Below are 23,378 nucleotides of genomic sequence, written 5' to 3'. Positions count from 1 at the left end.
GAGTAAATTAATGGACACTTACGACGGGACCTTATGTCAAAGTGGGAACAATTGATGAATTGCTTTGCATATCGTTGAAAATGAAGTAAAAGAAAAGCTTTCTTTTACTAAATCACTGAAAACCGAGACTCGGTAGACTTCGCCAGTTCCATGTAACTTTGCTTGCAAATATGTAAAGTACAGCGTGACCCTTCTGCGCTGTTCAGAAGCGGTACTTTAAAAAACCCCCACATTATTTCACAGCACCTAATCTTTGGTCAACGTACGAGCTTACTGCCTGTTCTCAACAACTTTGCTAAAAAGTATAACCGTTGAACTATTGCATTTGTTGACTGATATGGAGCCGAGATTATCGATAACCCATTTGCTTATCGCTTTACAGTGGGTTTTCAAGAAGGACTGGTCCCACGCGTTAGAAACAAAAATAACAAGTTGAATATGGACACAGACCCAATACTTGCCGTTTTTCGCATGTTTGCAATTGAGTCAGCGATGTTTTTATCCGTATACAAGTACTAAAAAAGGGTTGTTTGAGATATTGAAGAAAGTTCGGTAGTCTCCATAGCTATGAGAATGATTTTCAGATAGCGTCAGACGTAAATTTTCAGAAAATGACTACAAAAGATAGACTTAAATCATGAATACAGAGATCTCAAATGTACTCGTCCCTAGTGATCAATTATAATAGCATCGCTATTAGTTATGGCTAGGTTAAACACGAAACTATTTCTATTTGACATTGTGTCGTTCTTACATTTTATACCGCGATTTTTCATGATGGAATTTGATGTATAATGTTCCAACATGTTGCTCAGCTTTCTATATTTACTGGAAGCAAAAATGAATATTAGCCAGCGCTCGTAGAAGGTAGCAGTGGTGCTACGCGCATTGCGAACGGCATTGCTCCGATGGATCATGACTGCTTTTTCAGTTTTTCAAGTTTGTGCAAGCTCAGTCTGTCACGAAACCACAACAACTTATACAATGCCAGCATCCGAGACAGCCATCCAACTAGTTAAAGCAGTCGTTGGTAACGCTTCGACCGACGCATCCAATGATGTCAAATTAATTGCATCCGGTAAGCCCGAGCTTCTTGGCCAATCCGATGAAGAAAAGAAACAAGTAAGTTTCTGTTTGTGCCATTGCCAAGTACGACAAGGTCAAATATAATCACAGCAGTTGTGAGTAACCTTCCGTTATTGTGTTAAGGTTGATACTTGGTTGGCCTGGTCCGAGAAGAATGTCGCTTCAGCTGGAAGTAATGTTGAGGGATCTCTTGCTGTGAGTTATAGTCTCTTTTTGACTTGCTTTGTTTTGATTTTTCGCATTTTTTTTTTTTGGGTGTCTTGAATACTTATGCTGAGGCGCGTATATTACACAGAAACTTAACGATCAACTGCGCGACTCCACTTATATCGCTGGCAACCATCTCACCGTTGCTGACCTTGTGGCTTTTGGTGAATTGCACTCTCACGCTCAAAGCATCAATGTAGCCACCGCACCCAATGTCCTTCGTTGGTTCGATTTGATCCAGAATACTGTCGTCAAAGGCAACCTTGCTGCTGAGAAGCAATTCTCCCTTGTTACAGTTGATCTTGATAACGTCCCCGAACCAGTCATCACTGTCGCTGTAAGTTTTACAAACCTCACACTATGGCTATTAACAAAACATTCGCTAATTTTAGTAAACACTTTGTCCTATAGAAAAAGGAGAAGAAGGGCGAAGGAAAGGTTGAGGCCGCTGTTAAGGGCGCCGCTGCCGCTGTTACTGAGGCAGTAGTCCCAGAGAAGAAGGAGAAGAAGGCAAAGAAAGAGAAGAAGGAGAAGGCCCCACCAGCTCCCGCTGCACCTGAGCAACCAGTTGTCTCTAGACTCGATATCCGTGTTGGCCATATCGTCTCCTGCAAGAAGCATGATGATGCTGACGCTCTCTATGTTGAACAGATTGATGTTGGTGATCCCGAAGGTACCCCGCGTACTATTGTTTCCGGCCTCGTCAAGTGGTATCCCGTAGAAGAAATGCAGGTAAAACTTATTCATCATATACACCCCACATTCAAACGATATCATAACTTGACACTCTACGATCTAAACTTGACAGAACCGCACAGTGTTGGTCTTGTGTAATTTGAAGCCCGCAAACATGCGCGGCGTCAAGTCTCAGGGTATGGTTCTTTGTGCATCGCCCGCTGATGGTACCAAGGTTGAACTTTTGGCACCTGTTGATCTCACCAAGGTCAAGCCCGGTGACAGAGTCTACTTCGAGGGTATGGAAGGTAAAGAATCAAACAAAAATAAGCTATGCTCACATTGCGATAATCATGCACAATGTCCCTAAAAATCTTATCCATCTAAACTAGGCACACCCGAGGCTGTTTTGAACCCCAAGAAAAAATACTGGGAAACCGTTCAACCCGACTTCAAGACTAACGGCGAGACTTTCGCCTTCTTCCAAGATAAGCCCTTCTTGATCAAATCCTCCTCTGGTGAAGACGTCAAGGTCAAGGCCGCCAGTGTCACTGATGGTCTCATTAGATAAACACCACCTTTTTCCCACCACCCAACAACTTAAAATAAAAAAAAGTATTATCCGTTTATAATGAACGTCGTGAAGTCTTTTAATAAGTATAAAGGTCACGAATAATCTATACAAATTTAATGCTAGAGTAAGCACAAATAACAAAAGCTTGAATAACTAGAAATACAGTGATAGAGATATGGCACCATTTAGTGCAAACTGAGGAGTTGAGAGTAATTTAAGACCAAAGATCTCTGATGGAGGAATGCCATCCGGGAGCACCTTCAAATCCATTCTTGCCTTGCTCGTAATCAGCAAATGCTTGGTAGATTTCCTGCTCGGTATTCTGTAAAGACAAGAATAAAAGTAAGTACGTGTTGAGAAAAAATAAAAAGGAGTTCGTGTAACTCGTCAACCGTTGGGCCGACTTACCATAACAAATGGTCCATATTGGATGATGGGTTCATTGATTGGTTCTCCAGCAATGACGACAAATCGACAGTCATCAGACAAAGATTCGACAGGAAGATAAGTTCCGCCGTTATCACTCAACACTAGAGTATGGTGCGCTTCTGCTTTGTGTTTATCTCCACCAAACATGGCCGTTCCGGACAAGGTGTACACAAAACCTCGGAAGGACTTTGGAATAATCTGTTCAACCTTCTTGCCCTTCTTGAGGCTGATGTCGATATACATGGTAGGGGTCATGGTCATTACAGGAGACTGCACACCGTATGATTCGCCGGCAATGACTTTGATATCGATACCCTCCTCAGGTGAAACAGCCTTGATGTTGGTGGCAGGATACTCTTGGTAGTTGGGCTCGCTGAGCTTGTCCTTCGCAGAAAGGTTGACCCAAAGCTGAAGACCGTGTGCCTTGTTGTTGGTAGCGGGAATTTCGGAATGCATAATACCTTTTCCAGCAGACATCCACTGCAGATCGCCAGGTCCAATGCGGCCCTTGTGACCCTTAAAGTCTTCATGCCAGAACTCACCTTCCAACATATAGGTAACAGTTTGGAAGCCACGGTGAGGATGACTATTGACGCGAAACGTTAGATCACGGCTTCATATAGTGATAATCAATAGAAGTTAAACTTACTCAGGAAAGCCAGCGGGTGCTTGAACACTGAATTCGTCGAGCATTAGGAAAGGGTCGAGATTGCGAAGGGAACGAGTGCCAATGCTACGACGAACGCGGGCACCAGCTCCTTCAGCTTGTTCTCTTGATAGAACAGATTGAGCAATTTTACGAGCAACTTTTGAAGTCATTTTTTTGTTAATGGGATTTGGTTGTAGGAGAGTGGGGCTTGTTGTTTGAGAGTTCAAAACTTGAAGTGAAGTTAAAACTGGGAACGAATTTGATCGTCGCCTTATATACTTATTTGCCTGCTTACCAAGTTCTGACCAACGATCGGAGTCCAAAATGATTTGTAAGTCCGTCTTGGTAATCTTGGACCTGCAAATGCCTAATCTTGACAATTAGCGGTCATGTACTGTCATGCAAATTTGTAATGGTCATCTCCAAGAAACCGGAAGAAGCTAGAAGCATGTAGATTGATCTGTCGCTATAATGAACCGATAAACATGCTAGAACATACTAATATTTGAAATCAACTTCAACTTAGCCTTTTGCAAAGCAGACACAGCTGTCAAACATTCCACAAGGCTCTTTTCTCCTTGGTCTTCACTCAATTTTCTTTATTCGTGATTTACATCAAGAAGAAAAGAAAAATTGTGTATGAAAGCTACATTTCTATAAAGATATTAGAAAGGCTAGTTGATTCTATATGAATATACGTTTCATATACATCATGGCTCGTTATGTGCTATCCTATAAATGAACAAATGTTACCTTTTAACGATTCTTTGAGGCTTGTCATTGAATATCTCGTCTCACAATTGCAAAATGGCTAAAATCGCACTCTAAAAATTGTGTTTGGTTCGCTTAGCAATAGACTATTAGTTATAACCGGGGTCATATCAAGCTTCAAACCAGTTGTCTATAAGCAGTTAATTCTCAACTTTTTAATCCAGTGCGATGCATTACATAGACACTCCATAGAAACCGAGCCGCTGGTTCCTACATCCGAGATGCCATAAAATTGACCATGCTACTAACGTACTATCTACTTAAATTAATGATGAAAGAACTTATCACCATTCTCATATGTCTCGAATTCCGGAGTCTTTCAGTTCTCCGTGGACAATGCTAGTCCTGTGCAATGACTAGTATTTACACATGGGTAGACTCATCAAGAGATGTTCTGTGTCCGAACGGACCATTGGCATATTGATATCGGGATCTATTTATATAGATGGCTGCAAGCAAGGGGCATATCCCGTTGAAAAGTTCGATCACATCTGGTCCGTTCCTTGCCGTGGCTAGCAATTTAAAACAAACTACAGTTTTGCGTGATTCCTCTACTAGCAGAGTCAGCCTTTTTTTATTTTTGCTTGTTATTAAGCGACGAAAATAATGTTGATATCGGTTTACTTATTGCTTAGGCTCCTCAGCTTCGACATCGGAGACAATGCCTTCTTTGATCAAGAGATCTTCAAGATCGCCAGATTGATGCATGTTGAGAAGAATGTCACAGCCACCAACAAAGTCTCCCTTGATGTAAACTTGAGGAATCGTAGGCCATTCGGAGTACTCCTTAACACCGTCTCTGAGCTCGGCGTCCTCGAGGACATTGAAAGTTTTGACCTTGCCGAAATCAACACCCTGAACTTGCATGATTTGAACAGCAGCACGGCTGAAACCACACTATAGTCCGGCAATACATAGAATTAGCTATTTGTTGATGAGACGACTAGAAACTGATCGAAATATGACAATTACCATTGGCTCCTCTGGTGTACCCTTCATGAAGAGAACAACTTCATTGTCCTTGACGGCCTGCAAGATTGAAAGGTTCAGCTATGCCGATCATAACTCTTAGTCTATTGTCCAAAAAATACCTGATCTAACTTGGACTTCAAGCTATCTGAAATCCATCTGGCTGAGACAGGAGCAGCAAAACGAGAATAGTTCGTTGGTCGAATGAGAGTTGACTGCAAATGCGATTATCGATCATGGATTAGTCATAGCTCACTCAAAATGTATTTGTGGATCGCCACAAGCTTCCATTCACTCGAACTAAGAAAAGTCAATAAAACTCGGTAAAGGCTACTTACTGTTCGTGTAGCTGCGCGGAAGAAGTTCATAATTCTGATAGTGGTATTTAGTTACTTGAGTTACAAGGCCTGGAAGATTTTCGAGAAATTGTCATAGTGTCTGTCATCAAGAAACAGTCACGTGGGTGCCAATTTTCTGAATGAGTAAAGCTGCCAAATTATCTTATTCCATGTCGCTGCCAATTTGCTGAAGCAGGCAATATACATGAAAGATATAACGACTGTCTTTATAATCAACTATTTTGCAGAAAAATTAAAAACCTTTTAACAAGAAAAACTAATTATTCTAAAAACGAATCCTGTACAGATATTAAACGGTAGAATATATAAAGCTAAACTGAGCATCTGGCATCATCTACAGCTCGCCAGACATCTTTGATTAATGAATTATCTCCCGAAAACCCATCCTCATGATGTTCCAATTTAATCCTCGGCTCCTTATCTACGTCCATTGGATATTTGTTAAAGTCCAAGTCATCTTCAGGCCAGCTTTTCTCCAAGCTTGCAGGGGTATCGTCCTGATATGTGACTGAGGAAGCAACCGAGTAAGAGTCTCTGCTACCATGTTCCCGTTTTACGGGTATTTCCAATTCCGGCGCCGAAGAGTTGGAGCTATAAGAGCTCGCGAGCTGTTGATCCATATCCGTCGATGATGAAGTAACGGCATTGGATTTTATGATGCTACGGACTTGGCCAGGCGGAATGCCTTTGTTGATCCCGCCATCCAAGCTACATTCTGAGCCTGAAGGCGAAGGTTCGTTCTCAAGCCGGCTTATTGCCTCGTTCACGGTGGATTCCATGATGGAGACCAATCTCTTACAGTTTTCGAAATCGTAAGCGTAAGTCATTGACGATTTGGACAGACTTACAGATCGTTCCAAGTTTCGTCGTGCGAACCTCTTGAATCGAACATCAGTGTAGGTTAATAGCTTCATGTAAATCGTATTGGCGAATACAAGCGCTAGTATAGGTAAGTTGCAGTCTTTGCGTTTGTTGATCATTATATCCAAACATTCCGTGATACTATTGGCAGCTTGGATGCAAGCACTCAAGCACTGGACAGCGATGGGCGTGGTAGGTGGACTGTTCGTTGGTAAGAATGTTTGATACAGCAAAATCTTATTGATGTTGTAATGCACATGCAAGTTTATGATACAAAAGCTGTTGACGTCGTCGGTTTTGACATTGAGTTTTCCACTGCTGCTGTTTGCTTCCAACGTCGGTCGTCCAGAGGCATTTAGTAGCATTTCAGAATCTGGATTCTGCCAATCCAGAGGGACTGTCGCATAACAATCGAACAGCGTTTGCTGCAGCTCAAAAAGATCTATGCGAAAGGGTGCCTGTCTCCGATATGCCTCTTGAGCGATGACCATCCTTGACATCAGGTCATGCCGTAGGACTTGTAGCTTAACGAGGTGGTACCACATGGTGTATATGAGATCTTGTGAATTGATCGGTTTTTCCAATGGTGGCGGAGGCATGATCGGCTGAGCTGCAGGGTAGTATTGATTAAGATGAACAGCGTCACAAGCTCCACCTTGCAAAACTTTGTACCAAGCGTTGTAATAATAAATCATCCATAACGTCATGTTTTCAGCCCTAGTTAATGGCCGCTTAGCGTCATAAAGTCCCAGGTCTTGAGCCAGGGCAAACGATATCCATTCGTATAAGTAGATTCCGTTGAAGTATCCATTTTGATGCATAGCATATGACAACAAAAATGTTCCTTGGACATTGTCTAAACTTGGGCTATCAAAGCAGTCGGCGAAGATTTCTCTTGCTTGAACACAATACGCCGTCGATATCGCCTTGCCCATAGTAAACTGTGCCGCTGAAAATCCAGAATCACCGCTCCAGCAGTGAACTTGAAAAGCATTACGAGCTGACATTGCACATAAGGCATATATATACAGTTTGGAAGGCGGGTTCTCGTTTTTCTGGTACCGTTGCAATACATCGGCAGGTTCGATGAAGGGAAGTCTTGACGTAGAGCAGCATGGTGAGGTACAAAATAGTTCGACAAGTTGATTTGTAAGCTGCTCGGATGTGTCGATGGGGTATCCTTGAGGTAAAGAATGCATAGAAACAGACCACGCGTTCCATATTGCGAACGGAAACATATCCTGCCGTAAATCTGCGGTTGCCATCTGGTTTAAATCAGATATCATACCTTCTTCGACTGATTCGAAATCGGAATCCGACATAGCATCAGGCGAATCTTGTATTGACCTTGGCGTTGGAAGAAACGAGTATGCAAATTGAGCAATTAATTTGTGCAAGTCGGTGAATGACGATACGTTGCTTTCCATGGATAAGCCTTGGTTATACTTGTTGTGTATCGCCCAGGTGAACGGTGGTCGAGGCTTCTTTTTAGGTAGTATGTCTCGTTGTGTTCGCTTCGCCAGCCATTTGCTTTTACCATCAAAAAAATCATTCCATTGATCAACTGCACGATTCATGGCGTTCAGTACGGTGGAGACATGATTGGCCTTTGGCTCAGTTTTTGTGTATACGCACTCAAACTTGTTTCGAACACATCTTGAGCAACTGGGAAATGTGAGATCGCATTGCTGTAAATCTCTATAGCATTTTGAACACGGATAAACTGAAAAGTTGCCAACCAAGGCATCTGTTGGGATTTCTTCAGCTACAGACTGAGGTTGTTTAGCTATACTTTTTTCGCTTTTGGGTCGCTGCTTTAGCTTCTCGTTGAGTGTGGTTATCCGGTTTCCTAATACATCAGCCGACAGCTGTAATTGCTTCAGAGAGGGTGCAGCTTCTGGATATATGCACTTGATTCCTCGTCGTTTACATCTTGAACATGCCGGCTTTTCGCGATCGCATGAGTGGCTGAAATAGTATTAGTTTGAGTAGGAGACATTTGACAAAAATAAATCATTCAGCATAAATGATAATGCATACCGAAAGCCTCTACATCTGTAGCAAGCTGCACCAGCGTTGCTCGTTCGATCCTGTTCTGAGTCTTCCGCCATTTTCAATGATGTGATGCAAACTGATAGGAAGGAACGAAAGGTGGGGGGAATTTTACTGCTGCACCTCAAACCGGAATTCGGTTGATCTCAACCGCCGGGTTAGAAGTCCGATTAACCATACCATGCTATCGCATACGACACGGTGCATATGGCAGCAAATATCATTCTTCTCCAAGCCTTAAACGGGTTCAACAACTTGTTTTGAATATATCACTCAAATCTTTCAGAGAGAGGCTGAATTATATAAATTCTGACATGGATATTCAAAGCAACAATGAGCGCAATACGAGCGATCGCTAACTACACTTTGTGTAACGTTATCGTTTATTAAACTTCAAGGTCTTGAATGATGAACCGCTGCTGTAAACGCGACAGTAATCAATAGATTGTAGCATCGCAAAGAGCCACTTGTACTGAGAAGTGAAAAAATAGTATAATAGATTATAATGGTTTTAATTTAATAAAATAAGTTATCATTTACTTTGGCGTTGAAGCACTCAACCCCATACATCTTCATTATATCGACTACTAGAAATAAGCCCGTTAAGAAGCTCGGTTGCTTCTTCGTCCGTCGAAGCTCCACCAAAGCTCTTCGCCATAAGCTCAAACGTACGGCGAACGTCTCTGCTCATCGCACCAGCTCCACATACATAGATAACAGCTCCTTGACTGAGAAGTTTCCAAATTACTCCAGCATTGGCCATGATCTGATGTTGTACATACTTTCTAGGGTTGTCCTCGCCATATCGAGAGAATGCTGGATAAAGCTTAGTGAGCAACCCAGATTTTTCATACCCTTCAAACACATCGCGGTAAATGAAGTCCTGGTCTGGATGTCTGCAGCCAAAGAAGAGATGTGCCTCGGCATCAGATTTAAGCACTTCTCGTTCTTGCAAAAATCCAACAAATGGTGACACGCCAGTGCCAGCAGCAATCATGATGATAGGTGTCTTCTCATCCGATGGCAAGCAGAAACTGCTCTTGCTGGACTTGATACGAGCACGCAATGGACATGGTGGTTGAACGTTTGCAAGGTATCCAGATGTGAGACCAGGATAGTGACGGTTGTTCATAACATCATCGACAACACCGACAGCGAGATGAACAGAGTCCTTGTTCTTTAGTGGAGATGAAGCAATGGAATAGCGACGGGGCTGCATAACTGTGACAGCACAGAGAAATTCCTTGAGGCTGAGTTCTGTAAGAGGGTAATTCCTTTGCAAGTCCAAGAGATTACGATGCTCTTTGATAAACTCGATGTATGCCGCTTGACCTTTATCTCCTGGGACAATCACATCAGAGAACGTAGCAGCAACATCAGGATGTGTCTTTTGCAAGCGAGCTGCAAAGTAAGCAAGCATATACCTTGAAGGAGCAGAGTAAATATCTGCATAGTACTTGAGTGCATTTCTCACTGTGCATGGTCCCTTAATAGCGACGGCTAGACTGCGAGATGAAACGGTTGTGACATCGACGTTGGTGATTTCGAAAACAGAGTCGAGGATAAGACCAAATCCAAGTGCAACCTTTTCGATATCCATGTCTGAATTCTCTGGGAGAACCTCAAGATGATCTCCAGCAAGATATCTGTGCTTGTCAGTGTTAGGAGATTGGAGTTTAGAGATGTCGATTTCGATATGACGAGTGCTGCGCTTGGATAGCTCAACATTCTGGAGTTCGGTGTTGACATTAATCTCGGCATTGTACTCTCCATTAACATTCTTGCTTGCGCTGATGCATTTGGCATCTTCTGATTTTTCAATAATTTGGACCTCAAGCTTATCAGCAGGATCCTCGTACTTGGATGGTGTAGGTACCAGAGAAGTGGTTTCGGGGTTTGTTCCAATACCAAAATAGATGAGAGTATGGGACCAGAAATGAGCGCACCTATCAATAAAGGTCAAAAGCTACACATCATAATGCTATATGCATTGCTTCGAAGTCTTACCATTCATGAAAATCTGCATCCATATCCTTGTCAGCATCACCTGATCCAAGATAGAAGAAGCGCTCTGCGCCAAGTTCGTCGAGGCGATTGTCACACTTGGTAGGGAATTGTTGATATGTTCTCCAATTCTTGTTACCCAATCCGAATACTGAATAGAGAAGACCTTCCATTGGTCGATCTTTGTCATTCGAATCGTCGGAAATGAATTTATCGAATTTTTCGGCAGAATCTGGAGGGGAACCATTGTAGGTAGCGGTACAGATGATGACAAGTTCACGACGGTCACTGGATCCTTTAGGAACATTATACTTTCCCTTTTCCAAAACCTCCCACTTGTCCATATCACAGACTTTAACGTTCTTGAAGCCAAAGTTTTTAGCTTGGCCTGCGAGCTGTGAAGCATAGTCTTGAGCAGTACCGGTCTGAGTACCAAAGAGGAAGGTTACGGGAGGAAGAGGTACAGTGCCAGCATTTACAGCGGCTGTCGGTAGAGTGGCTCGAGGCATCTTTGTTTGAGCTGGAGATCCGGGCGGTGTGAGTCTATTATCAGCAGTGGGACTAGGAAGGTGTTCACGAGGAAGAATTTTCATGAACAAATTCAGTGGTTTCGTGGTAGGAGACTTGGGATCATGTGTTATCGGAGGTCCGTCATAAACGAAACGGAATCGGTGAAGGAGCATGCCAAGGATCGTCTTGGCTTCTTGGAGAGCAAGTGCCATACCGATGCATGAGCGTGGTCCGGTACTGAAAGGGAGCCAAGCGAAGCGAGATCTTTTTTGTTCTTCTTCAGGCGTCCATCGACTAGGATCATATTCATCAGGATTGGGATAAATGGCTTCATTGTAGTGCATAGAGCCCAAATGGACAATGACTTCAGACCCAGCTTTGATTTGATAGCCTCCAGGAACAATGATATCTATGTGAATAGGGTAAGCAATCAAGAAAAGGTGGACACGAGACAAATTTCATGTTTGAAATAAATATAATCTTTTAAGACGTACCTTTTTTGCAATGTTTGCCAAGTGCACGAAGAGGAGAGTACATACGAAGAGTCTCCTTAAGTACTTGGTGAGTATATTTCATGTTGGATGATTGTTTAGAGGTTGGGAGACCATCATGAGTGATTTCAAGGTTGACAATCTCTTGTAGAACCTTTTCTTCAATTTCAGGATGACGAGAGAGTTCGTACAATGTCCAAGCCAGCGTGTTGCTGGTTGTTTCGTGCCCAGCAATCAAGAACGTGATAACTTGATCACGAATGTTTTCGTCCGTAAGACCTAGATCATTCTCATCTCGAGCATTCAACATGAAGCCGAGCACATCCTTATTCATGTCTTTAGCCTCAGGACCATTCTTGCGCTGCTGAATAACATCATCAACCGTCGAGTGCATAAGTTTGATAGATCGATCAAAGCGGCGATTGCTCTCGAACGGCAGACGCTTTAAAACTTTTGGCTGAAGCATTCTTTTAAATGCTTGTTTCATGCAATATCCCATAGCTTCGATAAATGGATGATTCTCCGCGTAGCGATCATCCAGTAAGTGGAAATCTGAGCAATTTTACATAATCAGTCATGCTGTGTGAATTGGTGATGGTCTAATTTTTTCATCGGCTTACCATAACCAAATCCAACTTTTCCAATAGTTTCAAATGTGAGATTGGTTGTCCAGTTAAGAATTTCTACAGGTTCATCCGGAGTAAATTGTTCCAGCAGCCTAATGGTTTGTTGACCAATCAAACTCATTTCCAATTGGTATGCCTACACATTGACATGTATATAAGATGATCTATTCATACCAGCTCTTAAAATTCTTTATGTATTTACCTTGATAGCTCTAGGAGAGAATGCTGGCATAAGGAGCTTATGAGCAAGCCTCCAGTCCATTTCATCACTGTCTGTAGTGAATAGACCTTGTCCACCAAATGCCTTGATTTCAGAAAGACCGCCATTGATTTTCTTTGTAAAGTACTCACTTTCCTTTACAAAAAGCTCTGCAACGGCTGGATCATTTGTTCCAATGATCTCGTTTCCGATCAAGTTAATCTTCACTACGGAACCATGCTCTTCAAAAAGCCGTCTCCAGCTTGCCTGCCTAATGATAAATTATTAGCTCTTGAGCCAAAGAAATAAACCCCCCCCCCCATTGTTTCACCTCCGACGCCTTAGCTATGGATTACTTACAAGTCTGGTAGCATTTCGTACAAGTTGCCAAAGTATGGAAGCGAGCGTTTGGGAACAGCAGGTAATTTGATTTGATCCTTCATGTTTACATAGATAAATTTTTGTTGTCGAACTTGATCTATTTCAGAGAGCATCTCCCCGTCACCATCTTCCAATATCAGATTTTGGTGACCGCTGGCAATGCCTAGTTTATCGGCTACAAGGCTACGCAGCTTGTCCATGCTTGCGTTATTATCAAATGTTACAGTCGCACCATTGCTTTCTGTGTTGTCGCAGCCTTTGATAGCTGCAATGATTTCCGTCTTTGACATAAAAATAGAAAGCTCAGCGAGTGATGAAAACTATTAGTATTGAAAAGAATAAAGCGTTGACCCAAAGCACTTTTTTATAATTTCTGAACTAATTTGGACGCGCAAGCAATGGCCGGAGTGTGATTACCATACTCCCGACCAGTTATATCTGACCAACTTCATTTTACCTGCCATTTTTGGTCATTTTCAGCGCTCGTAAGCTGACTGGCGGTAAACTTTACCACCACTACTTTTTCACATTGGTATTCATCAATGTTGGTTCGCAAAGCAAGTAAGCGAGATCCCTATAGATAGAATCAACGTATTTGATAAGTTTTTTGCATTAGATATGGTGCTTGAGCGATACTCATCCGTAGATGCATATTCGCGAGGCAATGGTGCAATCTAATGAGGCGGTTTTATGAGTCGTATATGTATTTCCTGTTAACCGTACCAGATTTTCAATGGTCGCGGAAACGTGTCCGTCGATATTGTACGTAATCTTGACTGTCATTAATAGTATTGCAAGCCTCATCTTATGAGATTCATCAAACTTATTGATAATAAGACACTCAACATATCATATTTCAGCTCTTGTTAACGGTCATTTGTTATGTTACCAATTCTTGAGCTAGCAATGAAAGAGATCATTCAGTTAAATCACGTATTGTCAAGTATCCTTTGTTGTATCAAATGAGACGAAGATATCTTTTGCGAGCATTGTCCGGATTGAGTGCCACAAGACTCTTGTCAATATTTTCACGGCTTTTATCCCTGTACGCCGCCCTTAATTTTGCCGTATCCACTAATAAACTATGCCATAAACCATTTGGAATTTCCACACCAGCTCCAGCAGTTTTTTCGAAAGCATTCTTGTGGTAAAAAAATTAAAAAGAATTTTATCGTATGAGCCGAATATACACGATTTAACAAGCTAGTTTGGTGCTTTTAATGATGTTGTAGTAATACTTTAGTGGGTTTAACAAGATTGATTGCGAGTTATAGCAGCATGCGGAAATGTAGAATGATGCGACTTGATTTGTAAGCTACTTAGATACACAGGTGGATTGACCTTGTGTTAAAGTTCTCAATGAAAAGAATCATGTGTTCGATATAACGAATAAAGACGAAAGGTTCCATAAAACAACCGTGGCATCTGATTGAAAACAGACACCAAGCCGTCTCTACTGATTTACTGCTATAAACCGAAATAATAATAAAAAATCATTTACCAGGTTTAGCAGCATAATCAGTGTGCATGGGAAAGGGAATGTAAACTGGGCGACTGTTTAGTGAAAGGCAGGGAATGACGAGACATTATACTTCATCTGCTGCCTTGGATGCACATAATATATATATCTATCAAAACGAAGCGATAGACTCATTACAATTTTAACCGATTCGATATTGCTCGCATAGGAGAAAACTACATGACATTCAGGCTTCTTCCCATAGTCCGGTGTTTATTAGCTTAAACTATGTCCGTTATCTAACATGATGCCCTGCCTGCATTCTCCAAACTTGACCATCATGTGCGTAATTTCTTAAAGACAGCCAGAAAAGAACATAAATTTTATTACCGAAATGTTGTTAAGCATGTTTACATAAAATCTTCTACGATAGTGGTTTGGCATCAAGAAAATTAACCCCAAACGTCTTCGTTGTATCGACCACTAGTCATAAGGCCGGTAAGAAGCTCGGTTGCTTCTTCGTCCGTCTTAGCTCCACCAAAGCTCTTCGCCATAAGCTCAAACGTACGGCGAACGTCTCTGCTCATTGTGCCAGCTCCACAGACATAGATGACAGCTCCTTGACTGAGGAGTTTCCAAATTACTCCAGCATTGGCCATGATCTGATGTTGCACATACTTTCTAGGGTTATCCTCGCCATATCGAGAGAATGCTGGATAAAGCTTGGTAATCACTCCAGATTTTTCATATCCTTCAAACACATCGCGGTAGATGAAGTCCTGGTCTGGATGTCTGCAGCCAAAGAAGAGATAGGCCTCGGCATCAGATTTAAGCACTTCTCGTTCTTGCAAAAATCCAACAAATGGTGATACGCCAGTGCCAGCAGCAATCATGATGATAGGTGTCTTCTCATCCGATGGCAAGCAGAAACTGCTCTTGCTGGACTTGATACGAGCACGCAATGGGCATGGTGGTTGAACGTTTGCAAGGTATCCAGATGTGAGACCAGGATAGTGGCGGTTGTTCATAACATCGTCGACAACACCGACAGCAAGATGAGCAGAGTCCTTGTTCTTCAGTGGAGATGAGGCAATGGAATAGCGACGGGGCTGCATAACTGTGACAGCACAAAGGAATTCCTTAAGGCTGAGTTCCTTGAGAGGATACTTTCTTTGCAAGTCCAAAAGATTGCGACACTCTTTGATAAACTCGATGTATGCCGCTTGACCTTTATCTCCTGGGACAATCACATCAGAGAACGTAGCAGCAACATCAGGATGTGTCTTTTGCAAGCGAGCTGCAAAGTAAGCAAGCATATACCTTGAAGGAGCAGAGTAAATATCTGCATAGTACTTGAGTGCATTTCTCACTGTGCATGGTCCCTTAATAGCGACGGCTAGACTGCGAGATGAAACGGTTGTGACATCGACGTTGGTGATTTCGAAAACAGAGTCGAGGATAAGACCAAATCCAAGTGCAACCTTTTCGATATCCATGTCTGAATTCTCTGGGAGAACCTCAAGATGATCTCCAGCAAGATATCTGTGCTTGTCAGTGTTAGGAGATTGGAGTTTAGAGATGTCGATTTCGATATGACGAGTGCTGCGCTTGGATAGCTCAACATTCTGGAGTTCGGTGTTGACATTAATCTCGGCATTGTACTCTCCATTAACATTCTTGCTTGCGCTGATGCATTTGGCATCTTCTGATTTTTCAATAATTTGGACCTCAAGCTTATCAGCAGGATCCTCGTACTTGGATGGTGTAGGTACCAGAGAAGTGGTTTCGGGGTTTGTTCCAATACCAAAATAGATGAGAGTATGGGACCAGAAATGAGCGCACCTATCAATAAAGGTCAAAAGCTACACATCATAATGCTATATGCATTGCTTCGAAGTCTTACCATTCATGAAAATCTGCATCCATATCCTTGTCAGCATCACCTGATCCAAGATAGAAGAAGCGCTCTGCGCCAAGTTCGTCGAGGCGATTGTCACACTTGGTAGGGAATTGTTGATATGTTCTCCAATTCTTGTTACCCAATCCGAATACTGAATAGAGAAGACCTTCCATTGGTCGATCTTTGTCATTCGAATCGTCGGAAATGAATTTATCGAATTTTTCGGCAGAATCTGGAGGGGAACCATTGTAGGTAGCGGTACAGATGATGACAAGTTCACGACGGTCACTGGATCCTTTAGGAACATTATACTTTCCCTTTTCCAAAACCTCCCACTTGTCCATATCACAGACTTTAACGTTCTTGAAGCCAAAGTTTTTAGCTTGGCCTGCGAGCTGTGAAGCATAGTCTTGAGCAGTACCGGTCTGAGTACCAAAGAGGAAGGTTACGGGAGGAAGAGGTACAGTGCCAGCATTTACAGCGGCTGTCGGTAGAGTGGCTCGAGGCATCTTTGTTTGAGCTGGAGATCCGGGCGGTGTGAGTCTATTATCAGCAGTGGGACTAGGAAGGTGTTCACGAGGAAGAATTTTCATGAACAAATTCAGTGGTTTCGTGGTAGGAGACTTGGGATCATGTGTTATCGGAGGTCCGTCATAAACGAAACGGAATCGATGAAGGAGCATGCCAAGGATCGTCTTGGCTTCTTGGAGAGCAAGTGCCATACCAATGCATGAGCGTGGTCCGGTACTGAAAGGGAGCCAAGCGAAGCGAGATCTTTTTTGTTCTTCTTCAGGCGTCCATCGACTAGGATCATATTCATCAGGATTGGGATAAATGGCTTCATTGTAGTGCATAGAGCCCAAATGGACAATGACTTCAGACCCAGCTTTGATTTGATAGCCTCCAGGAACAATGATATCTATGTGAATAGGGTAAGCAATCAAGAAAAGGTGGACACGAGACAAATTTCATGTTTGAAATAAATATAATCTTTTAAGACGTACCTTTTTTGCAATGTTTGCCAAGTGCACGAAGAGGAGAGTACATACGAAGAGTCTCCTTAAGTACTTGGTGAGTATATTTCATGTTGGATGATTGTTTAGAGGTTGGGAGACCATCATGAGTGATTTCAAGGTTGACAATCTCTTGTAAAATCTTTTCTTCAATTTCAGGATGACGAGAGAGTTCGTACAATGTCCAAGCCAGCGTGTTGCTGGTTGTTTCGTGCCCAGCAATCAAGAACGTGATAACTTGATCACGGATGTTTTCGTCCGTAAGACCTAGATCATTCTCATCTCGAGCATTCAACATGAAGCCGAGCAAGTCCTTATCCTTGTCTTTAGCCTCAGGACCATTCTTGCGCTGCTGAATAACATCATCAACTGTCGTATGCATAAGCTTGAGAGATTCATCAAAGCGGCGATTGCTCTCCAAAGGTAAATGCTTCATAACTTTTGCTTGAGTCGTTCTGGTAAAAGATTGTTTCATACAATATCCCATAGCTTCGATAAATGGGTGATTCTCGGCATTGCGGTCATCCAGTAGATGGAAGTCTAAGAAATTTTACAATGTCAGTTACTGTATATGAAATGAGTATAGAATTATTTTCTCATCAGCATACCATATCCGAATCCAACTTTTCCAATAGTCTCGAATGTAAGATTGGTGGTCCAGTGAAGAATTTCGACAGATTCATCGGAAGAAAATTGCTCCAACAACTTGATGGTAGTTTGACCAATCAAGCTCATCTCTAGTTGGTACGCCTGCATTGAAATGAATATGAGATAATCTAATGAGATTGATGTAATCTTCAAAGGGTTACCTTGATAGCTCTAGGAGAGAATGCCGGCATAAGAAGCTTGTGAGCAAGCTTCCAGTCCATTTCATCACTGTCTGTAGTGAATAGACCTTGTCCACCGAATGCTTTAACTTCAGAGAGACCACCGTAAATTTTCTTTGTGAAGTACTCATTTTCCTTTACGAAAAGCTCTGCAACGGCCGGATCATTTGTTCCAATAATTTCGCTTCCGAGCAAATTAACTTTCACGACGGGACCATACTCTTCAAAAAGTCGTCTCCAGCTTGCCAACCTATGATAAATTATAAGCACTTGTACAAGAAGAAAGGTGCATATTCCATTGTATATCGATTATAGCATAGTTATCTATCACTTACATGTCTGGTAGCATGTCGTACAAGTTGCCAAAGTATGGAAGCGTGTGTTTGGGAACAGCAGGTAATTTGACTTGATCCTTCAAATTGACATAGACGACTTGTTGTTGTCGAACATGATCTATTCCAGAAAGAAGCTTTCCATCGCCATCCTCTAGTATCAAATCTTGATAACCAGTGGCAATGCCCAATTTGTCGGCAATAAGGCTACGCAGTGTGTCCATGCTTGCGCCAGTACCAAATCGAACAATGACACCATCGTTTTCAACATTATCGGTGCCTTTGATGGCTACGATGAGTGATGTTGTTGACATATAAAAAAGAGTTTAATCGTTTGCAATTCTATATAACGAAACGCATAATGTGGCCCCGGTTTGTGTTTATATAGTTCAGAAAATGTTTTAGAGCGGAAAAAACGACTGGAACGAAGTTACCGATTTTCCCGACCATTAATGCTGACTGAACCATGTCGGCTGTTTCAGCTTGCCTTATTTGGTCATATTCACCACACATCAGCTCAACGGCGGTAATATTTTACCGCAAGGTCCTTGCATTAACGAGAAAGCTGTGACGCCTAATCGTTGCTGACATTGCATATTTGCAATTTTCAAATGAAAGGTATCCACTACTCCGACATTTGGAATCTCGCGATAAAGACTTCATGGTTCTTGATGTTCCTAATAGTTTTCTCAATTTAGTAAATTACAAACCGCATTAAATGTTCGCACCTTTTTTCTTCTATCACACCCCAATAACTTCGGATCCCAGTTGCTGTTTACATTGTACTCTATCAATAGGTAATTATAGCCTGATGTTTATTTTGTCAAATCCTACTGGCCCTCTAAACTACCTGCTACTAATTTCAAGATTTCGTCTGTTTTTTTTCCAAAATTATATATATTCTTGGCCACAGCTTGCCATCGTTCACCATGATGTGGTTCTGCTGCAATGCACTTCTCGACGACAAATTTTTGTTGTTCCTATTTTTAGGAGATAAATTTCAGTGAGCGAATGGGTAATCTGGGAAAATTAAGAGCTACATAATCAAAACAAACTCCTCACCTCTGAGCCATGCTGCAACTCAAAGCGATACCACCATGCATACACATCGCCTTGATCAGAGTCAATCTTGGCAGCCTTTTGAAACCAGTCTCGAGCCTTGTCAATCTTCCTCTCTGTCCAGAATAATCGAGCCACTGCAGTTACAATCAATGGGTCTTGTTCGCACTTTTTCAAAGCATCTACGCTCTTTGATTTTCGCTGAGCACGTGGTTCCATGTAAATAATCTCAGACCACAACAGGCTTGACGTTGGGCATTCTTGCAACGCCTTGGCGGCGAGGTTTCTAGCAGCGTTGACATTGTTGGCACGGTTTTCGATGCGTATTGCTTCAACCCACAGCTCGGCCGTTTTGGGATTGGTGTATCGAGCTTTTTCTAGAGTAGATCTTGATTTGACAAGCATGCCTGACTTTTCTTCCAATCGAGCAAGCAGTATCCAAAGGGTCACGCTCTTGGGGCAAGCTTTCACACCTTTGTTGAGAGTTTCACGGGCTTTTGCTTGATTGTTGAGATCCATGTCCTCAATTTGGGATTTGATCATCCATAGTTTATCGAATGTGGGATACTTAGCCAATGCTTCATCGAGGAGAGAGAGAGCTGTTTCAAAGTTTCTCAATTGACGCTCAAACACCGCTGATTTCATCCAAACACGCTCTGTTCCAGACTTTTCTCGGGCGTTTTTAAGAAGAGTTTGTGCACGTTCAGGCTCGTCGTTTTCACTTTCCAGTTTGACAGCCGCCAGCCATATCTGCTCACTGTTGGGGTTGGCTGTAAATGCTTGATGGATAATGGCGCGAGCGCCCTCCACATCTCCAAATAGCCATCTTTCTTTTGCGCCCATGAGCCATAGAACTTCAGCTTGAGGACAATACTTGACAGCGCGTTGAAGCAACTCCTCCAACGATTCTTTGGTGCCATGTCCCTTTTCGAGGTACGCTGCACGTCTCCAAATTGACTTCTTCTCTGGAAATACCTTGAGGGCGTGGGCATAGATCGCCCTTGCGCATTCAATAGACCCATGAGCAATGCAGCTTTCAGCATCGTCCATCCATGTCTTCTTCCTATCTTCATCTTCAATACCGAGACCGATGGTTGCGCGAATAATTATTTGACAAGTGCCGATAGCGCCTGTCTTCTCACAGGATTCAGCTTCCACTAACCATTGGTCTCGATCCATGACCGTTCCACTTTCACTAAGGACACTGACAGCACGTTGTATGATGGTTTCCACCATCTTTTCGTTACCTTGCTGTTCTTCTAGTCGCGCAGCTGCGATCCATATTTCATGTGATGTGGGGATGCTCTTGCGTGCGTTGTTGAGTACTTTTTTAGCATTTGCGTAAGATTCCAATCGAGCTAGCGCCAACCAGAGTTCAACACTCAGGGGAACAAGTTCGACAGCTCGTGACAATAACACCTTGGCATCGGCCGGATTATCTTCCATATTGACCGCTGCTCTCCAAAGTTTGAGTGAATTAGGTATGAATTCGAGTGCACGTCGTAGTACCCGCTTTTGAGCATTGGGTTCAGTTTCCAAATCCACTGCCTTGAGCCATATTTTGACGGAGTGTGGTATATGTCGAACTGCGTTAGCAAGAATGATCTTAGCATTATCTTTTGTGTTCAATCTTGCGGCTTCAAGCCAAATATCCTCATTCTTAGGACACTCGTCACAACCCTTGGCGATGATCGTTCTCGCTGTGCCTATTTTACCGGCAACTTCCTCCAGTCTTGCGGCGGCAATCCATCCTGGTGCGTGTTTTGGATTGGTGGTGATGACAGAATTGAGTAGTAGTCTAGCTTTCTTGAGATCTCCAATTTCTGCATCACTCTTTAACACAACGCTGTTCAGGTCAGTGAGATATCCCTTGGGATCAATATTGGTCTTGCCAGAAACAGAGTCAGAAAGTTGATCTAGTTTCAATCCTAGAACTTTGTCGCGTGCTTCACCAATCTGCTTAAAATCCGTCATCATACCACTATCGAGGCTAGGAGTAGCAATGCCTCCGAGTGACTGGTCCGTGGCATCGATTGTGTTGGCAAGCTGGTTTTTCTCCTTCGAAGCCGCTAAAACAGAATCAGGGACGGGAGTAAATCGATCCATTTTTGGTTGTTTTCGTTTTGCCTTGCCGGTCAAATTTCCAGCTTCAGGAATAGCGTTCCATGCGTCTTCGTTAACTGTAGACAACGTTCGCTTGATGTCTGCAAATTGCTGTGAAATCTTTGGACGTTCGGATCGATACTTTTCTAATTCCTCCTTCTCTCTAGCTTCTCTTCTTGCTTTTCTGCGTTCATCCATTTTTGCGTCAATCATTTCCCAAACCTTGTCGGCTTCTTCGTCATCTTCTTCGTAGGGAGCTCCGGAGAACAGACCCACTTCATTGTCGGGATCTTGAAACCGTTCATCGTCGTCATCCTCTTCTGCCTTTTTTATTGCCGCGGCTTTCTGTGCTTCTCTATTAGATTCAATGAAAAATGCGTCAGCATCAGCAATCGTGCCTTTAACCATTTAAATGGAAACAAAAGCGTTACTTACGTTGGCTCCTGTGGTTCTCTAGCTGGACCAATATCAGAACGCGTAGTGAATCCTGTGGCTCCTCTTCCGAGACCAGCAACATAGTTTGCCGGAGCGGGTTTCCCTATGAAATCCTTCGTTGTACTGAACATGTGTCCTAGCAATCCTACTGAAATGAAGTGTGCAGGCGCAGTTCAACAAAAAGTGTAACTTGATGATTTAGCAGTCCCGAATTTGTTGCCAAAAAGGCTAGGTCACGTGCAAGGATATGGATTACATGCCGTCGCTTCGTTCGATTCCTACTTTCTGTGCGCCAAAAGCTCTCACTCTATATTCGAAAGGATAAAATCTAGATTATCTTTGTAGGCTAATATCAATAACTCGATATGACAACCTAGCCAGTCAAAAAACAAAGTTCGATTGACACCGCCATATTGCATCAAAAATTGATTTCAATAACTCATATCATGAAAAGTGTCATTTGAGATGATATTCATGCTTTTCAATAAACGAGAGAAGCCTTGGCAAATAAATTACTAATGGTGTTTAAAATATTGGAAGTTCAGTCGCTTGGCCGTGAAATGGGCAAGCAACTCGTATTTTGCAAGGTTATCACTTGCGATCGTCATCAGTTGTACCAAGGATACATGGTGTATTGTTACATTCTCATGCACAAATTACCACACCAGTACTGCGAAGAGCTGAGTATATTGCGTTGTGATAGTTATATATTGTCATGGTTCAGAATCCGTTCAATGCATCGTATTCTATTTTAAGAACAGTATGCTTCATATTGGAGCCGTAATTTACAAATCATGGGAATCGATACATGAAATGCAAGATTCGGAGACAACGGTACCAGCGTTTTCATCATAAAGGCTCGATCAAGCCTGGGTATATTGTAGCCACAGATGGAGTTAAAAAAAAACACCAAATTGGCTGATTTGCGTAATATCCACACAAATACATATCAAATGCAAACATTATATTGCTCTGCCGGCATCGCTTTTTTCCAAATTCAATTGGCCTGGAATGTAAAGGGGCAATGTTGAAAGGCTGACGGTACGGTTATGTTTATTAAATTGACTGCCCTGCTAAATGTCATGTTTCGTACCGAAAGATTTTGGCAGTACTGGCGGGATCTAGCACGTTTTTTGGTCCAGAAATTGATAAAAGGCAGAAATATGTAGCGACGCATTGTGGTATGCAATACAGTTGTCAAATTTTGTGCAAAAGGGGTCGAACCCTTTATTCGGATTAGCTAACAAAGTATGGCGATTTGAGAATCGCGACAATCATTGAAAATTTAGGAGGTGATCGTAGATCCAGCAAAATTGACATTCCAATGGACTTATAAGTTCTTGAAGAGGACTAACAGGCTCCATTGAATAAGGGAATGGACAAAGATGACAAAGTTGACGCCTGTTC

At 42.5% G+C, this 23,378-nt stretch overlaps 8 protein-coding genes across 8 annotated transcripts; 2 read left to right on the top strand and 6 right to left on the bottom strand.

Annotated features, from left to right (window-relative positions):
• The first annotated feature begins 954 nt into the window (after positions 1-954).
• On the top strand, positions 955-2,864 carry K450DRAFT_236405 (uncharacterized protein). Its single transcript, XM_051588253.1, has 6 exons — positions 955-1,122; positions 1,210-1,281; positions 1,382-1,630; positions 1,789-2,025; positions 2,102-2,276; positions 2,361-2,864. Exons 1-6 carry the CDS (start codon positions 985-987, stop codon positions 2,537-2,539), a joined length of 1,050 nt encoding a protein of 349 aa, XP_051445609.1. The 5' UTR covers positions 955-984; the 3' UTR covers positions 2,540-2,864.
• K450DRAFT_208633 (uncharacterized protein) lies at positions 2,349-3,860 on the bottom strand. The gene is made up of 3 exons (XM_051584767.1): positions 3,621-3,860; positions 2,951-3,557; positions 2,349-2,864 (listed from the first exon to the last, which is right to left on the bottom strand). The coding sequence occupies exons 1-3, from the start codon at positions 3,788-3,790 to the stop codon at positions 2,757-2,759; spliced, it is 885 nt and encodes a 294-aa protein (XP_051445608.1). The 5' UTR covers positions 3,791-3,860; the 3' UTR covers positions 2,349-2,756.
• A 154-nt stretch (positions 3,861-4,014) lies between these two features.
• Positions 4,015-4,434, top strand: K450DRAFT_236400 (uncharacterized protein). The gene is made up of 2 exons (XM_051588252.1): positions 4,015-4,070; positions 4,147-4,434. The coding sequence occupies exons 1-2, from the start codon at positions 4,033-4,035 to the stop codon at positions 4,310-4,312; spliced, it is 204 nt and encodes a 67-aa protein (XP_051445607.1). The 5' UTR covers positions 4,015-4,032; the 3' UTR covers positions 4,313-4,434.
• A 253-nt stretch (positions 4,435-4,687) lies between these two features.
• K450DRAFT_236396 (uncharacterized protein) lies at positions 4,688-5,770 on the bottom strand. The gene is made up of 4 exons (XM_051588251.1): positions 5,699-5,770; positions 5,483-5,575; positions 5,364-5,420; positions 4,688-5,288 (listed from the first exon to the last, which is right to left on the bottom strand). Exons 1-4 carry the CDS (start codon positions 5,726-5,728, stop codon positions 5,016-5,018), a joined length of 453 nt encoding a protein of 150 aa, XP_051445606.1. The 5' UTR covers positions 5,729-5,770; the 3' UTR covers positions 4,688-5,015.
• An 80-nt stretch (positions 5,771-5,850) lies between these two features.
• K450DRAFT_279803 (uncharacterized protein) lies at positions 5,851-8,734 on the bottom strand. Its single transcript, XM_051593342.1, has 2 exons — positions 8,621-8,734; positions 5,851-8,548 (listed from the first exon to the last, which is right to left on the bottom strand). Exons 1-2 carry the CDS (start codon positions 8,689-8,691, stop codon positions 6,031-6,033), a joined length of 2,589 nt encoding a protein of 862 aa, XP_051445605.1. The 5' UTR covers positions 8,692-8,734; the 3' UTR covers positions 5,851-6,030.
• A 454-nt stretch (positions 8,735-9,188) lies between these two features.
• On the bottom strand, positions 9,189-13,133 carry K450DRAFT_299355 (uncharacterized protein; the record flags this gene model as incomplete). Its single annotated transcript, XM_051593708.1, has 6 exons — positions 9,189-10,578; positions 10,640-11,555; positions 11,641-12,189; positions 12,258-12,399; positions 12,466-12,733; positions 12,823-13,133. The coding sequence occupies 6 exons, from the start codon at positions 13,131-13,133 to the stop codon at positions 9,189-9,191; spliced, it is 3,576 nt and encodes a 1,191-aa protein (XP_051445604.1).
• A 1,522-nt stretch (positions 13,134-14,655) lies between these two features.
• Positions 14,656-18,775, bottom strand: K450DRAFT_299354 (uncharacterized protein). Its single transcript, XM_051593707.1, has 6 exons — positions 18,378-18,775; positions 18,025-18,292; positions 17,824-17,965; positions 17,207-17,755; positions 16,206-17,121; positions 14,656-16,144 (listed from the first exon to the last, which is right to left on the bottom strand). The coding sequence occupies exons 1-6, from the start codon at positions 18,686-18,688 to the stop codon at positions 14,755-14,757; spliced, it is 3,576 nt and encodes a 1,191-aa protein (XP_051445603.1). The 5' UTR covers positions 18,689-18,775; the 3' UTR covers positions 14,656-14,754.
• A 353-nt stretch (positions 18,776-19,128) lies between these two features.
• On the bottom strand, positions 19,129-22,145 carry K450DRAFT_236390 (uncharacterized protein). The gene is made up of 3 exons (XM_051588250.1): positions 21,972-22,145; positions 19,437-21,891; positions 19,129-19,354 (listed from the first exon to the last, which is right to left on the bottom strand). Exons 1-3 carry the CDS (start codon positions 22,100-22,102, stop codon positions 19,205-19,207), a joined length of 2,736 nt encoding a protein of 911 aa, XP_051445602.1. The 5' UTR covers positions 22,103-22,145; the 3' UTR covers positions 19,129-19,204.
• Between the last annotated feature and the right edge of the window lie 1,233 nt (positions 22,146-23,378).

This window comes from Umbelopsis ramanniana (assembly GCF_025399195.1).
Source record: "Umbelopsis ramanniana AG unplaced genomic scaffold K450scaffold_20, whole genome shotgun sequence".
Classification (NCBI taxonomy): domain Eukaryota; kingdom Fungi; phylum Mucoromycota; class Umbelopsidomycetes; order Umbelopsidales; family Umbelopsidaceae; genus Umbelopsis; species Umbelopsis ramanniana.
Note: the sequence above shows the minus strand (reverse complement) of the source record. Positions and strands in the feature narration are given on the sequence as shown.

Coding starts and splice junctions, on each gene's coding strand:
- K450DRAFT_236400 (XM_051588252.1), top strand. CDS start 4,033: ATGGTCATCTCCAAGAAACCGGAAGAAGCTAGAAGCAT. Junction 4,071..4,146: donor CCGGAAGAAGCTAGAAGCAT/GTAGATTGATCT, acceptor ACTTCAACTTAG/CCTTTTGCAAAGCAGACACA.
- K450DRAFT_236396 (XM_051588251.1), bottom strand. CDS start 5,728: ATGAACTTCTTCCGCGCAGCTACACGAACA. Junction 5,576..5,698: donor TCCGCGCAGCTACACGAACA/GTAAGTAGCCTT, acceptor TCGCATTTGCAG/TCAACTCTCATTCGACCAAC. Junction 5,289..5,363: donor GTACACCAGAGGAGCCAATG/GTAATTGTCATA, acceptor GCCGGACTATAG/TGTGGTTTCAGCCGTGCTGC.
- K450DRAFT_236405 (XM_051588253.1), top strand. CDS start 985: ATGCCAGCATCCGAGACAGCCATCCAACTAGTTAAAGCAGTCGTTGGT. Junction 1,123..1,209: donor CCGATGAAGAAAAGAAACAA/GTAAGTTTCTGT, acceptor TATTGTGTTAAG/GTTGATACTTGGTTGGCCTG. Junction 1,282..1,381: donor ATGTTGAGGGATCTCTTGCT/GTGAGTTATAGT, acceptor TATATTACACAG/AAACTTAACGATCAACTGCG.
- K450DRAFT_299354 (XM_051593707.1), bottom strand. CDS start 18,688: ATGTCAACAACATCACTCATCGTAGCCATCAAAGGCACCGATAATGTT. Junction 18,293..18,377: donor TACGACATGCTACCAGACAT/GTAAGTGATAGA, acceptor AATTTATCATAG/GTTGGCAAGCTGGAGACGAC. Junction 16,145..16,205: donor GATGCAGATTTTCATGAATG/GTAAGACTTCGA, acceptor CTTTATTGATAG/GTGCGCTCATTTCTGGTCCC.
- K450DRAFT_236390 (XM_051588250.1), bottom strand. CDS start 22,102: ATGTTCAGTACAACGAAGGATTTCATAGGGAAACCCGCTCCGGCAAAC. Junction 21,892..21,971: donor AGAGAACCACAGGAGCCAAC/GTAAGTAACGCT, acceptor TGAATCTAATAG/AGAAGCACAGAAAGCCGCGG. Junction 19,355..19,436: donor AGTTGCAGCATGGCTCAGAG/GTGAGGAGTTTG, acceptor TCCTAAAAATAG/GAACAACAAAAATTTGTCGT.
- K450DRAFT_279803 (XM_051593342.1), bottom strand. CDS start 8,691: ATGGCGGAAGACTCAGAACAGGATCGAACGAGCAACGCTGGTGCAGCT. Junction 8,549..8,620: donor TACAGATGTAGAGGCTTTCG/GTATGCATTATC, acceptor ATACTATTTCAG/CCACTCATGCGATCGCGAAA.
- K450DRAFT_208633 (XM_051584767.1), bottom strand. CDS start 3,790: ATGACTTCAAAAGTTGCTCGTAAAATTGCTCAATCTGTTCTATCAAGA. Junction 3,558..3,620: donor GCACCCGCTGGCTTTCCTGA/GTAAGTTTAACT, acceptor TCGCGTCAATAG/TCATCCTCACCGTGGCTTCC. Junction 2,865..2,950: donor AATATGGACCATTTGTTATG/GTAAGTCGGCCC, acceptor TTGTCTTTACAG/AATACCGAGCAGGAAATCTA.